At 39.0% G+C, this 15,932-nt stretch overlaps 1 protein-coding gene across 17 annotated transcripts in view; it reads right to left on the bottom strand.

Moving 5' to 3' along the window:
- epb41l2 (erythrocyte membrane protein band 4.1 like 2) overlaps positions 1 to 15,932 on the bottom strand; it is a 208,153-nt gene that overhangs the window by 55,389 nt on the left and 136,832 nt on the right. For all 17 annotated transcript variants that reach the window (XM_043683473.1, XM_043683480.1, XM_043683487.1 and 14 more), the window contains exons 5-7: positions 13,965 to 14,007; positions 10,089 to 10,164; positions 7,729 to 7,947 (exon numbers count right to left, since the gene is read on the bottom strand). In XM_043683473.1, coding sequence (XP_043539408.1) covers positions 7,729 to 7,947; positions 10,089 to 10,164; positions 13,965 to 14,007 — 338 coding nt within the window. The remainder of the gene's footprint in view (positions 1 to 7,728; positions 7,948 to 10,088; positions 10,165 to 13,964; positions 14,008 to 15,932) is intronic.

The following is a 15,932-nucleotide window of genomic DNA, read 5'->3' as shown; positions in this document are numbered from 1 at the left end:
ACCTCTCCGCCCCCACCCCAGTCTGACCTATCACCCTCACCTTGACCTCTTTCCACCTATCACATTTCCGACGCCCCTCCCCCAAGTCCCTCCTCCCTTTTATCTTAGCCTGCTGGACAAACTTTCCTCATTCCTGAAGAAGGGCTTATGCCCGAAACGTCGATTCTCCTGTTCCCTGGATGCTGCCTGACCTGCTGCGCTTTTCCAGCAACACATTTCCATCTCTAATAAACTTGTAGAGCAATGGGAGAGACATTGAAATGAGACTGACTGGAATGCTTTATACGAAAGGTACTATGAACTAGATAGGACAAGTGGCCTCACTCTGGCCTCTTCCTATAATAAATCTAGACTCAATAATTCATAAATATTGAATTGCTTCACAGGCCCTGAAAAACTCACTTTATATTTGCAAAATTCCAAGTTTCTTCAGTAAGGTAAAGAAATATCTATTTTAAAAACGTATGTTTTTAAAAGCTGTTTTGGACAGTTTTGTTTCTACCTTGTCCACAATCACTTATTTCATTCTCTGTCGGATTTTAATTAGAAGTGAGAAACCTTGTTCATGCACCTTGGCTACCAAAGCTCTTTTAATACAAGCTTTAAATGATATTGCATTTGAGTTACCTCCTGGACTAGATTAATCCCACCACTGTAATTTGTCAGCTTCAAAGGAGGTCATGCCTGCCAAATTTACTCAGACTTCTTTGAGGAGGTAACTTGCAAGTTAGACAAAGGAGAGCCAGTGGAAAGAGTGGGGAAATAAATAGTGATATCTTGAAAAATGCCCATATTACAGAGGTGATGCTACTGGATGTCTTGAAATGCAAAAAAGGTGGATAAATCACCAGGACCTGATCAGGCATAACCTTGATATCTGTGGGAAGCTAGTTTTCGATAGTCACAGGTGAGATGTCAGAAGACTGGAGGTTGACTAATGAGGTGCCACTATTTAAGAATGATGGTAAGGAAAAGCCAGGGAATTATGGACTGACATCGATGTTGGGAAAGTTGGAGGGAGCCCTGAGGGACAGGATGTACATGCATTTAGAAAGGCGAGGGATGATTAGGGATAGTCACCATGGCTTTGTGCGTGGAAAATCATGTCTCACAAACTTGATTGAATTTTTGAAGTAACAAAAAGGATTGATGAGGGCAGAGTGGTGGACTTGCTCTGTATGAACTTCAGTAAAGCTTTTGACAAGGCTCTTCATGGTAGACTGGTTAGCAGGGTTAGATCACATGGAATATTGTGAAAATTAGCTATTAGGATACTGAACCGGCTCAAAAGATAGAAGACAGAGGTTTTTGGTGGTGAAGGGTTGCTTTTCAGACTGGAGGCCGATAATCAGTGGTGTGCAATGAGGATCAGTGCTGGGTCCACTGCTTTTCATCATTTATATAAATAATTTGAATGTGAACATAGGAGGTATGGTTAGTAAATTTGCAGATGACACCAAAATCGGAGGGATGGTGGACAGTGAAGGAGGTTACCTCAGAATATAACGGGATATTGATCAGATGGACAAACGAGCTGATGAGGGGGCAGATGGAGATTAATTTAGATAAATGTGAGGTGCTGCATTTTGGAAAGGCAAATCAGAGCAGGACTTATACACAATGGTAAGGTCCTGCGAGGTGCTGCTGAACAAAGAGACCTTGGATCTGCAGGTTCATAATTGCTGGAAGGGGAGTCGCAGATAGACAGGATAGTGAAGGTGGCATTTGGTATGCTTGCTTTTATTGGTCAGTGCACTGAGTATAGGAGTTGGGAGGTATACAGGACATTGATTAGGCCACTTTGGAATACTGTGTGCAATTCTGGTCTCCCTGCAACAGGAAGGATGCTGTGAAACTTGAAAGAGTTCAGGAAAGATTTAGAAGGATGTTGCCAGGGTTGGAAGGTTTGCGTTACAGGAAGAGGCTGAAAAGGCTCGGGCATTATTTTCCCTGGTGCTTCAAAGGCTGAGGGATGACCTTACAGATGTTTATAAAATCATGAGGGGCATGGAGAGGATGAAGAGACAAGATCTTTTCCCTGGAATGACAGGAGTCCAAAACTAGAGGGCATAGGTTTAAGGTGAGAAGGGAAAGATGTAAAAAAAGACTTTAGGGGCAACTTTTTCATGCAGAATGAGCTGCCAGAGGAAGTGGTGGAGGCTGGTACAATACAACATTTAAAAGGCATCTGGATGGGTATACGAGAAGCAAGGATTTAGACAGATATGGGCCAAATGGTAGCAAATGGGAGTAGATTATTTTATGACATTTGGTCGGCATAGACAACTTGGTCTAAAGCTTCCATTTCCATGCTGTACAGCTCTATGATTAAGGCCTTTGACATAGTGCTGCACAGGAGGCTGCTAATTAAGATATGAACTCATGGTGTTAGGGACAAAGTATTGGCATGGATAGAGGTTTAGTTGACTGGCAGAAGGCAGAAAGTAGAGATGAAGGAGTCCTTTTCAGGACATCATCCAGTGGAGTTTTGCAGGGGTCAGTGTTGTGGCAATTATTCATGTTATACATTAATGATCTGGATGAAGGAACTGACGACATTGTTGCAAAGTTTATAGATCGCACAAAGATAGGTGGAGGGACAGGAAGCGTTGAGGAAGTGGGAAGGCTGCAGAAGAACTTGGACAGGCCAGGAGAGTGGGCAAAGAAGGAATGTAATGTGGGAATGTGACGTTATGCACTTTGGTAGGTAGAAGAGTAGATTATTTTCTAAGTGGGGAAAGGCTTTAGAAATCGGAAGGGATTTAGGAGTCCTAGTTCAGGATTTTCTCAAGGTTAATATGCAGGTTCACTTGGCAGTTGGGAAGGAAGATGCAGTGTTAGCATTCATTTCAAGAGGGCTAGAATACAAGAGCAGAGATGCACTGCTGAGGCTGTATAAGGCACTGGCCAGACAGCATTTGGAATACTGAGCATAATTTTGGGGCCTGAATCAAAGGATGGATGTGCTAGATTTGGAGGGGGTCCAGAGGACATTTACAATAATGATCCTGGGGATAAACGGCATCATTGAGGACTCTGGGTCTGTACTCAATGGTGTTTAGAAGGATGAATGGAGTTCTCATTGAAACTTACAAAATACTGAGAGACCTGGATAGAGTAGACATGGAGAAGATGCTTCCACTAGTAGAAGAGACTAGGACTTGAGGGCACAGCCTCAGAGTGAAAGGATGACCCTTTAGAACAGAGATGAGGACGAATTTCTTCAGCCAGAGTGTGGTGAATCTAATGGCCTATTCCTGTATCTTAGAATTATCGAAAGTTGCAAATGTGCATTTCAATGGTAATAATTGTGAAACTGTCAGCATGTTACTATTACAACTTTAAAACAGACGGCAACATCTAGAGTTTGCAAATGCACAGTTTAATGTGCAAATCCAAAAGTGAAACATAGACACGATCGAACGGCATTGTAGACTGGATTGGCCAAATGGCCTAATTCTACTCCTATATCTTATGGTCTTCTATCTTACGGTGCCTGCAGGATTGCAATCCGCTATCATGTTTTACCCGTGAGCAACAATGAACAGCAACTAGCTTCTGACGACAGTGGTGGCACCAGAACTCATTGCTACAGCAGTCTGAGGAGGCCAAGTCAGACTGTAGTTAAGAAACTGAGAGATAGGTTCTTGATTACTAAAAGGATCAAGGGTCATAGGAAGAAGGCAGAAGAATGGGGTTGAGAAACATGGTCATGATTGAAGAGCAGAGTAAACTTGATGGCTTGAATGGCCTAATTTTATTCCTCTATCTTATAGTCTTCTACTGCACTACAAATTATTCACATTGAACTCTTTCCCTCTGACTGCTCTTTTACAAACTGTAATTCTTTACACATAAGTTTGGCTTCCTTACCACTCTAGAATGCCTTTGGATAATTTTATTTATGAAGGTTTACATATGTACAAACAAAATCCCACCTTTCAGTTCTGAGTCCATAGCACTGTCGGTTATGACTTCTGAAGTTACTGACAACTGACTGGAAAGCTAATGAAACATCTTCAAAATAACAAACAATACAAAATATTTTAATTTTTAACAAAGTTGTGGATGGGTGGATAAAGCTAGTATTTATTACCAAATACCAATTGGGATCAGGTCTCAAATGGCTCATCAGGATAAGGTAACAAACAGCAAACGATATAAACGAAGTTACATTGCTGGTGGTCATAATGCTCAGGCTGGCTTCAGTACACAGTTCAGGGAGGGAAAAAATAGTCATTCAGGGTTCCTCACTTATTCATTACTGACAGGCATCACTTAAGGATAGGCCACTCCTGTGGTTGGAAAGGTTGCAAACATTCACTTTCCAATTCTCACTGACGGCCAATGTTTGCGCTACACAACTTGGCTTCTATGAAATGACAACTTTGCAACATGAAATGCAGTAGAAAAACTCCATCAGTGCTTTTCATACTAGGAGTACTGGAGGATAAAATCACATTTCAACAGATTTAATGAATAGTAAATTCAAACATTACTTCATGACAAAGTCCCCAACTTTTTGTTACTCACTGCAGAGCAATACAGCCACAGAAATTGTCAAAATGATACAACATGACAGCAGACAATGACACCATTCAAGATGCCCATTTTTAAAAAGAAATAGTATTCTAAAGGGAGTATTGCATACTTTCTCCAGACTCTAGTAGGACTACAACAATATCCCATTGGGACAGAGGCTACATGGATAAGGAAAAATTACCTACAGTTTTATGCTTCAAAGTTGACAAATGAAATTTGTTCGAAAGTACTGAAACATTTTAAATCATGTCGGATTCTGGCCAGGCAGCACAGCACATTGTCCTGTCGCCATACTGCAACATCAATATAAAAACACCAGACAACGTTCAAATATGACTTCATACGGATGGTACCAGAATTGAGAGATAACTGGTATTCAAACCTTTGAACAAAACAGGGTTTTATTTTCCAATAGAAATAAGGTGTTGAGCTGATAAGAGGGAAATCTTTAAAATTATGAATGGATTTGTCAGAAGGATTGTGGAATGTTTCCACAACAGAGGATCCAAAACTATGAATACAAATTACTTTTTGGTTGGAAGAGTACCCTTATAAATGTCTTTATTTGTTGTTTCAAACATGGATCTTACTACTACTGAAACAGTTAGACAAATAATTGAAGATGGTTTTGAAAGGAAAATAGAGGGGGTGTTAAAGCAAAACAACAATGAGATGGTTAAATGAAAGGCTCAGATGGATTAGAATTGAAAATAAGGAGACTCGTGAAATATAAACAACTAGCTAGGCTGACCATCTAATGTTTATGTTGTTCACTTATTGTAATTCTATTTAAAATCTGAAAAGTCATCAACAAGGAAATGTCAGATGAATAAACACTCCATCTTGTGGTGGTCCTGCTCACTTAAAAAAACTGTCAGGTACAGTCTAAGAAATTCTGTATAAAATCTGCTTTTGCCTCAGTTTCCCAGTTGAATCAGAAAACTGCTTTTTGGAACACAGCAGCAATGTTCTGTCTAATTTGCCTACACCGATCATGGCAACAGCTGCCCGTTGAGGAAGTAGCTGTCATGTACGATTTTTGGAGGACTATGCAGCCCGCAAGAAAATGAGAAGGAACACTGCACTGAAGCAGGAATTTAGCCTTTCAGCTTCTCAAGTCTGAACTGCCATTCTAGATCCTGGCTAATCATACGCCTGTGCTATCCACATAATCCGTGATGTCACTAGTAACTGGAAAGTTTTTACTTAATGACTAATGATTAAGGTCCCTAGCCCTCTAGGTACAGATTTTCAAAAATTCACCATACTGAGTGACATGGTTCCTCCTCAGTATTTCAATAGTATTCTTCTTATTCTAAGACTGTGTACCATGGTTCTAGCACCCACAGAACAATTTTCTACATTTCTATGAAATCGCCACTCATCTTTCTAAACTCAAGATAGTACACGCCCAGCGTCCTTGATCTTTCCTGATAGAACAGTCCCACCATTCCAGGAATCAGTATGGTGAACTTCTGCTGCACTGGCACATGTATTCTTCCTTTTGTGAGGGAATCAGAACTGCACACAATACACCTGGCACATTCTACACAATTTAAGCAAAACATCTTTGCTCCTATACTCAAAACCTCTTGCTTAAGACCGTTTGCCTTGAAAATTGCTTGCTGCACTTGCATGCTGGCTTTCTCTGACTTCTGAGCACCCCCAAGTCCCTTTGGACACTTTCCAAACTTTCAACATTTCAGAAATGCTCTGTCCTTTTGTTCCTCCTACCAAAGCAGATAACCTCAAACTTAGCCAAATTATATTCCATCTGCTATGCTCTTTCCAACTCGCTCAGACTATCTAAATCCCCTTGAAACCTCTTTGCTTTAGATTAGATTAGATTAGATTAGATTACTTACAGTGTGGAAACAGGCCCTTCAGCCCAACAAGTCCACACCGACCCGCCGAAGTACAACCCACCCAGACCCATTCTCTACATTTATCCCTTCACCTGCACATTTTTGGACAGTGGGAGGAAACCAGAGCACCCGGAGGAAACCCACGCAGACACGGGGAGAATGTGCAAACTCCACACAGACAATCGCCTGAGGCGGGAGTTGAACCCGGGTCTCTGGCACTGTGAGGCAGCAGTGCTAACCACTGTGCCACCGTGCTGCCCTTTTAAATCAAACTCCAAGTTCTGTATCACCTACAAACATGAGAAATATTATATTTGCCCCCACATTCAAATCACTGATATAGATTGTGAACAATTGGGACCTAAGTACTGACCCTTGTAGTATTCCATTTGTCACAGCCTGACAACAAGATTCTGCCACAACTGTTCTTCTGCTCTGCTTTCTGCCCGTTAGCCAATCTTCAAACCGTGCTCAGATCTTACCCCGCTCTGAATACACTTTTACTTTGTTCACTAACCTTCTGCGTTGATCTTTACCACATGTTTTTCTACATCTGAGCTAATTTATTAAAGGACGGAATTGTCAGAAAGGCTACCTTTCAGATGAGAGAATAAACAGTCTGCCTGTCTAGGTGGATGCATAAACCATTATGAAAATCATTCCAAAGAGCAGTGAGCTCTGGCATTCCAGGTATAGCTCAAAAGCAAAAGAAAACCACCTTAAGTGGTCAGTCATCCTGAGAGGACTTATGTGGAAAATCCCATGATTAGAGAACAGTTTGAAAATAAGGAGTCTCCTATTTAAGATAGAAATGAACATTTCTTTGGAACTGTCTTACCCAGAGTGCAGCAAAGGCAGAGTTAATGATTAACAAAGCAGCCAAAGGTTACCAGTTATAAATGGGAATGTTCAATTGAAGCTGCAATCAGATCCGCCATGATTACATTGAATGGCAGTACAGGCTGATCAGTTCAAATAGTCTACTCCTGCTCCTAATTTGAATGTTTCTAAAATCAGTTGTGTGGGGTTTATGGAACCTAGCTCTGTACCAACTGGTTGCAATATTTCACTTCTCAATGGTCTAAAACCCAAATTAAGCCTCAATAATTTAACTGGAGCATTTTTAACAGGTAATTTCTTCAACAATGCTGTTAGATTCTAAGTACAGTACTATTCAAAAAGACCAGAAAATCATATACTTCAATCAAATAGTCTACCTTCATTTGTTAAAGTGCCAATTCCCTACAAGTGTCTAACTTGTTACCAAGGTGCAATAAATAGATGCGCACGAGAAAAGAAGAAGAAATAACATTAATTCTACCTGTGTGTTTTGTGCAGTTCACAGATTTTCTCTTCCAATTCCTTTGTCTGGCGTGGTGCAAACTGTAATTCTGACACATAATCTGTTTTATGTTCATCTGCATCATAATCCCCGAGTTCCGCTTGCAATGTGCAAGAACCAAGAAGGGCATGAGTGACGAAAGAGCATGGCAAACGACCGCTTACGATATCTTGACGGAGTTGAAGGCATAAGTAATATCTGCAATAGGTAGAAGAGGTGATAGTGAGTTTAGAGAAAATAAATACCCTCTTTAGTACAATGTAAACCAGTTCTCTCAATTGATTTTATTATTGTCCCACTCTAAATATAAATTACAACTTATTCTAATGAATTATTTAGTTATTCTTCAAACTGATCAGATTAAGACTTCAGTTGAGGCAACTTGATACTGAACCAAACTACCACAGTAATAAAGATATACTATTCAACACAGCTTTTAAAAAAATTAACTGAGTCTTATTTTCAAGGATTTCAAATCTACCATGCTGACATTGTAAATCTTCGTGCTGACATAAAGATCTAACCAGAGTGAATGTTTCTCTTCTGAACTATCTTCATTAAAAATTATCACTAAAATTACACAATGCTACTTATTTAAGCAAAAAAGGTTTATACATTTCTCAATTTTTTTGTTTTGTCATTGATTAAATTTTATTAGTTTTATTTTTGTTGAACTGATGACATTAGAAACATGAAACATGCAGCTTAATGTGTGTTGATTGAACTTGCAAGACCCACCAGCAAAACATTTGATAACAATACAATGTTTGCCTAAGTTTACAATAAACAATACGATATTTGCCTAAGTTTACAACATAAACAATGAGTATTGCTGTAAAAACACACTTTGTTAAAGCTATTCATCTTGCATTCATAAGAACAATTCACAAGGAACATCAAAGTAAAGAGAAAACAACATTTATACTGGATGAGAAGAAAATGCTGATTGTTTGGCAAGTGGACTTTGATTGGTAGAAGTATTGCCCTGGAAAATGCATCAGCTGATATTGAACTTGGTCAAAATTTTAAATATGGCATGATTTGGAGATGCCGGTGTTGGACTGGGGTGTACAAAGTTAAAAATCACACAACACCAGGTTATAGTCCAACAGGTTCCAATTAAACCTGTTGAACTATGACCTGGTGTTGTGTGATTTTTAACTTTAAATATGGCAGATTGACACTGATTGCTCAAGGAACAGCCCTGAGAAATGAACCAGAGAATGTTGAAGTGAAACAGGCAGTGTGTGTCCATGTTCTTTCTATCTATATCCATGTATTTTCACAGACATACCTTCCAGTACATGCAGGTGTGCCATACTGAGAGGCTTGGGACTGCCTCTGAATCCCAGTTTAAAAACCTATGACTTCTCTTACTTAGGAAGGTGCTTTGTGTCCATTGACCCTCTAAGGCCCAATCAATCACTATGGCATATAGATTCATACCAAATATGTCGGACTTGCTGAATGAAGTCAATTTGATACCATGATTTTTCTCCTTTACTCTAACTCCAGAATCAAAGGAAAGTCAGATGAAAACTATTTACGTCACCAAATAAACCTCATCTCACTCTTTTAAAAAAAGAGAGGAATATAATTGCCTTCAATTTGCTTCAACTATAATTTTAAAGAATTGTATTTTGGAGATTATTTTTTTCCTGTATGCTTTCCAAGATTACTTTTCGTATATACTAATTCATGCTCAGAGAATTCACTTTCTTAACCTGAAACAAGAATCTACATTTACTTCACATTTGCCAATTAGCAATTCAATACTTTGGTGAAGTTCTTCACAGTCACCACATTTCTAGATTGTAAATCTTTAACTTTCTCTAATCTTCCCTCAATAGCATTGACCACTTTGCATAACATTTCCCACCAAAACTCTAGGAGATCCAACTTGTGGTGTAAGAACTGCATAGCTGTTCTCACATCTAGTCAGTTTGCCAATCCAGGAATAGCCATATTTCCAACCCACATTATACTTGAGCTTTATCCCTAATAAAGAAAATAGAGCTGTCTGAACTGAAACAAAACAAAAGGTTGCCTTGGTATCCATAAAGAGGAAAAGCAGATAACACAGTTTCTGTATTAGTTTTACACTGAGATATTAAGTTGTCTTTACTTTTTATATATCTTGAATTCATTTTTAGTTCAAATTTTAGGTTTTGTTTTTGTAGTTCTGTTAATGAATTCCAAAGTACACACTTGTAATGCATACAAACATTTTATATAATACGCCAGTCTAGTTTCCTTTTTATGCTGAATTTCAGATTGAAACTTTAGAAGATTATAAAATATTTTCACAAGAACTTGCTCAACTAACAAAGCATTTATACCTTGTGATGTCTTCAGTTAATTGTGAAGGATCAGGAGGATAGAATTTTACATTAAAGGAAAATTGCCAAGGACAATCTGCAATTAAAAACATGTCGTATTAAACTATGTAGCAAATCAGAGCCATAGAAGTCACTACAGTACAGGTCTATTGATGAGATGCAAGTTTTCTGTAGAGCAATCCAGTCAGTTCCATTGGCCATTCTGTTTCTGTCGCCCTACAAGCTTATTTCTAGGTGAATACCAAATTTCTAGGTGGATACCAAATTTCTTGGTGGATACCAAATTTCTTTTTGAAATAATTGATCATCTCTGGTCATCTCAGAGGCAGCAAGTTTAGGTCATTAGCATCCTCAGTGTAAACATTTTCTTCCTCACATTTCTCCGCATCTCTTGCCCAAAACTTAAATGTGTCCCCCAGTACTTGGACTCTCAGCTAAGGTGAATAGCTTTCTTTCTTCCCTTATCTATGCCTGTCATAACCTTGTGTAACAATCAAATCTCCCCATCCACATAGCTTGCTCCAAGAATCCCCACTCTGGGTCACCAACTTAACCTTGTAGCTAAAATTCATTCTGGTTAATCTGTTCTATATCCTGATAGGACCGTCACATAAGATCATAAGACATAGGAGCAAAAGTAGGCCATGGAATTTGCTTTGCCAATGAGGTTGTGGAGGATCTGATAATGTTAAAAATCACACAACACCAGGTTATAGTCCAACAGGTTTATTTGCAAGTACAAGCTTTCAGAGCGCTGCTCCTTCATCAGGTAGCTAGTGGAGGAGGATCATAGGACACAGAATTTATAGAGAAAGATCATACTGTCATACAATTGATGTGATACATTGAACAAACCTGGATTGCTCTTAAATCTGCAATAGAGTCAGAGCCAGAGATGTACAGCATGGAAACAGACCCTTCAGTCCAACTCGTCCATGCCGACCAGATATCCCAACCCAATCTAGTCCCCCCCTGTCAGCACCTGGCCCATATCCCTCCAAACTTCCTATTCATATACCCATTCAGATGCCTTTTAAATGTTGCAATTGTACTAGCCTCCACCACTTCCTCTGGCAGCTCATTCCATACACGTACCACCCTGTGTGAAAAAGTTGCCCCTTCGGTCTCTTTTATATCTTTCCCCTCTCACCCTTAACCTATGCCCTCTAGTTCTGGATTCCCCCACCCCAGGGAAAAGACTTTGCCTATTTACCCTTTCCATGTCCCTCATGATTTTATAAACCTCTATAATGTCACCCCTCAGTCTCCGACACTCCAGGGAAAACAGCCCTAGCCTATTTAACCTCTCCCTATAGCTCAAAACCTCCAACCCTGGCAACATCCTTGTAAATCTTTTCTGAATCCTTTCAAGTTTCACAACATCTTTCCAATAGGAAGTCTTTTAGAATGGCTGCAAATTTCGATTCATGTCACACTACAGGTGATCTCTGTCTCTCTCTGTCACTGTCACACACACACACACACACAGGGAGGGAATTTGCGTTTGCAGAATTGTATTTGCAGATATATTCTATTTCGTTCAAGTAGCACAATCTGTAGGCGGTCAATAATTTTTATAATCCATGTGATATTTTATAAATTCCTACTTTGGAAATAGAACCAGTCTGACTAGATTGGAATACATACAGACTCTAACCTCACACCTTTAATGCATCATCTGAGTTGAGGTGTCTTTTTTTTATAAAACTTTAAGTTATCTCAGGAATGTGACTTATTTCAAGTTCTTGAAAAGAGGCAGTAGCTTTCAAATCACTGCTTCTTCATCAGGTAGTAGTGAAGCATGATCATAAGACACAATTTATAGCAAAAGATTACAGTGTCATGCAGCTGAAATGACATATTAAACAAACCTTGGTTGAATCAGCCTTGAATATACTTAATGCCCCAACCTCAAAGTCCCTCTGTGGTAAAGAATTCATCAATCTTCCGAGAAGAAACTCCTCTTAATTTCAATTCCTTAATCTGAGATTATGCCCTCTGATTTTAGACTAACCCACAAAGAGAAATAATCTTTCCGGATCCACCATATCAAGTCCATATAGAATCCTTATGTTTCAACAAGAATGCCTCTCATTTTTCAATATTTCAACAAGTACAAGGACAATCTACTCAACCTCTCCTCATAAGACTGCCGCTCCATACCTGATATCAACCTAGTGAACTTTATACTGGCATATGATGCAGTGCAGATATCTTTCCTCAGATAAGGGACTTAAAACAGTTCATAATATTCCAGCTATGGTCTAAGCTTTCTTGCAAAATTTTACCAAAATCCTCCCTACTTTTATACTCCGTTCCCTTTGAAATAAAGGCCAACATTTGCTTTCCCTTTTATCCACTATGCTTGAATGGTAGTTTTTTGCAATTCAATGCAGACTCTCAAATTCCTCCGTTCTGTAGCTTTCTATAGTCTTTCTCTATTTAAAACATTCAGCTCCTCTAACCTCCCTACCAAACTACAGAAGCTCCAGTTTCCCCATATTATATTGTATCTGCCAAGATTTTTCCCACTCAGTTAATCTGTCTAAATTCCACTGCAGACCCTTTATAAGATCCTTACCACCTGCCTTCCGAAGTATTTTGATATCATCTGTAAGTGTGGCTATTGTACATTAATTGTCCTCATTGAAGTCACTAATATATATTGTAAATAATTATGTCCTCAGTATTGATCATGTGGCACACCCGTATTTACTGGTTGCCATCCTGAAAATGCGCCCCATTTTCCACATTCACTCTCTTTCATTTGTTACCCAAACCTCTCTCCATGCTAATATACTGTATCCAGCAGCATGGGCTCTTATCTTTTTGAGTTGTCTAATGTGTGATACTTTATCAAACACATTTTTCCTAAGTTTTGATCAAAACTTAATTTTAAAAAAATCAAGCAATTATGGCCGAACCAATGCTTTCTAAGGGGGCAGCATGCATAATGTCCCTGCTTACGAACGCAATGTCTTTTATTTACAAGTCCAAGATCCCAAATATTTAGCTCATGACTCTTTCAGTATATCCTACCATTTTTAAACATATAGCGTATGAAATCCAATGCTTCTGTCAACTCGTTAAAACTGCGGCGTATGGTGTATGGTGGCTCTCATTACCCTTTCCTCCAAAAGTCATCACTTCACATTTCTCTCAAGTCCCATCTACAACTTGCCTGTCCATTCTGCAAGCCTCTGTAGAGATGCATTCGAATGATACCAAGCTTGTTATTTGCCATACTTCCAATCTTACTCTAATTAGCAAATTTTCATAATTTATGTAGAATTCCCATAATGAAATTAAACATGAATACATATATCTTTTAAAAATTAGGAATCCTGGGATGCCAGGAAAGAACGCTGCACTCTCCCATTCACCAGACTATAAAACAATCACAATCACATTTACCACAATTTGTCATTTTCTGTCCAATTTTCCCAAATAATTCTTTTTTAAACCATAGAACTAACAAACGTTGAGAACACAAATAGAGGCCATTCAGCTTGTCATGTTCATGCCAGCTCTCTGGATGTACAACTAACCTGATCCCACTCTCCTGTCTTTTTTACTTGGTAGAGCTTGCTCCGATCCCTTGTTCCTCGAGTCTCAATTTGTTTAACTAGCCTTTCCCTCAAATATCTTTTGTCTTTTCATCAAAAAATTTGATTAGGTTAGTCAGGTTATATCCATACTGGCTCTCCTTAACAAGCTCAAATTTGTCCAATTGCCTGTTGATCTTTTCTTCCAATTATAGCTTCTAAAAGTATTCATTAAGATTACACACTCAGCAGAAAGATCAACTGTTATAGATAACAAAATTAAACTTCAATTGTCCTAAACATACTAACGTTTAACCAATAATGCACTTACTTCGAATTTGCTTCTTGATTTCTTTTGCTGGGTCCAACCAATTCTGAAAAAAGATATAGAGTTGTGTATTAGAACAAAGCAAATGGGCAAATAATCTCTTGGGTGTACAAAATGGGAGAGCAACTCTGCACAACATCGTGGGCCAAAGGGCTGTTCTATGCTGTACTTTTCTATGTTCTATTTCTGAAGAGAAACATGCTGCAAAAACTTTCATCTTGTACTCATCATGTCACTTAAAAGAACACAAAATTTCAAAGTGAACAACCACTTCTGCTTCAGGAGGAATATGGAAAAGAAATGATACACGTTGTATAATTATTAGATCTAGAAATGTAAAAACTCCCCAGAAGTGCACAGTCACATCAATTTTGAATCTATTCCTTCACCCACAAGTAACCAGATTGAAAATTACATTGTAAACCTACACCAAATCTTTTAATAGTTTAACCGATACATATTTTTAATCTTTAAGTAAAGTCAATATTTTTCATGTGTGAAATTTCAAAAAGGTGTTTCTGCAACAAAGAAAATGTAAACAATTCTTGGAATCTTTCTGAACCATTGCAGAATGCAATGCTTACAATCTTCTGGTAGGACTAAGAAATCCTAAGGATAACAAGGACCTTGGAGAAGATATCAACAGGTCCTTGAAAGCAGCAAGACAATAAAGTGGTTAAGGCGGCATATGGGATACCAGCCTTTATTAGTCAAGATGCTGAATGCAACAGCAGGGAGGTTATGATAGAACTGTGGAAAATATTTGTTAGGCCACAGGTGGAGTACTGTTTACAGTTCTGGTTGTTACAGTTTAAGAAGAGTGTGAATGCATAAGATACCTGCGCTGCAGTGTGTTATCTATGATGAGAAATCAAGTAGCCTGAGGGTTTTTTTTCCTTAGTGCGATTAACACTGGGGGGAGATCTGAGTGAGGTATACAAAGTTCTGAGGGCCATACACAAAGAAAAGTAAAGCTTTTCCCTTTGGATGAGGAGTCAGTAGCTGGGAGCACAGTCTTAAGCTGGGAATTTGTGTTGCAGACGTTTCGTCCCCTGTCTAGGTGACATCCTATGCTTGGGAGCCTCTTGTGAAGCGCTTCTGTGACCTTTCCTCCGGCATTTGTAGTGGTTTGAATCTGCCGCTTCCGGTTGTCAGTTCCAGCTGTCCGCTGCAGTGGTCGGTATATTGGGTCCAGGTCGATGTGCTTATTGATCACAGATGTTCCGAAAGAGGAAATCTTATGTTGAAATAGAGGAGGCTGAGAGACTTGAACATTCAATATTCTGTAAGATGACCAGCAGTGTTGCGCTTCAACCATGGAGGGGCCGTGCATAATTTTGAATCAGCAGAGAAGGCAAAGGATTTCCTAGATACTGGATGCAGGTTTGCTCACTGAAAACGAACCTTCCAGCTCAGTGAGGAAACCTACATCCAGAACTACAAATCTTCTCAAAACTCGCTATTTCCTAGATACTTTAAAATAGACTGTTTGGGTCAAATACGATAAACAATAGTGTTTCCTTCGTTCTCTCTGTTGTTTACTTTGTGTGCCTGGTTTTGTTCCTGTAATATGTAGGGTGTTTCCTCTTTCCCTTTGTTATTTTTGCTAGTCACTGTTTTTTTTTAATATTTGTTTAGGGCGGTCATTTCTTTTATTGACAACAAGCGGGGTCAATGTATGGGTAGGATAGGTTGGATACCAACTTTTAATTTCCATTTATAAGATATATTTTTTTTGTTTCTGTTTGGCCTGGGTTTGGGGTGCGGAAAGAGCCATGGAAGTTTCAGCGAGTAGGATGGGCAAGGGGAAAAGTCTCCAGTTATTTGTCTTTTGTTTATTACAGGAGTAGCTATTAGAATTTGTGCTTTGATCGTGTTTGTAATTGTATTTTTTTTTTGATTTTATGAATCTTTTCTTGCCTCCACTTGGCGAACTATGAGTAGGGTTCCTCCTCTTTGGGGGGGGGGGGG

Source organism: Chiloscyllium plagiosum, chromosome 3, assembly GCF_004010195.1.
Source record: "Chiloscyllium plagiosum isolate BGI_BamShark_2017 chromosome 3, ASM401019v2, whole genome shotgun sequence".
Classification (NCBI taxonomy): domain Eukaryota; kingdom Metazoa; phylum Chordata; class Chondrichthyes; order Orectolobiformes; family Hemiscylliidae; genus Chiloscyllium; species Chiloscyllium plagiosum.
Note: the sequence above shows the minus strand (reverse complement) of the source record. Positions and strands in the feature narration are given on the sequence as shown.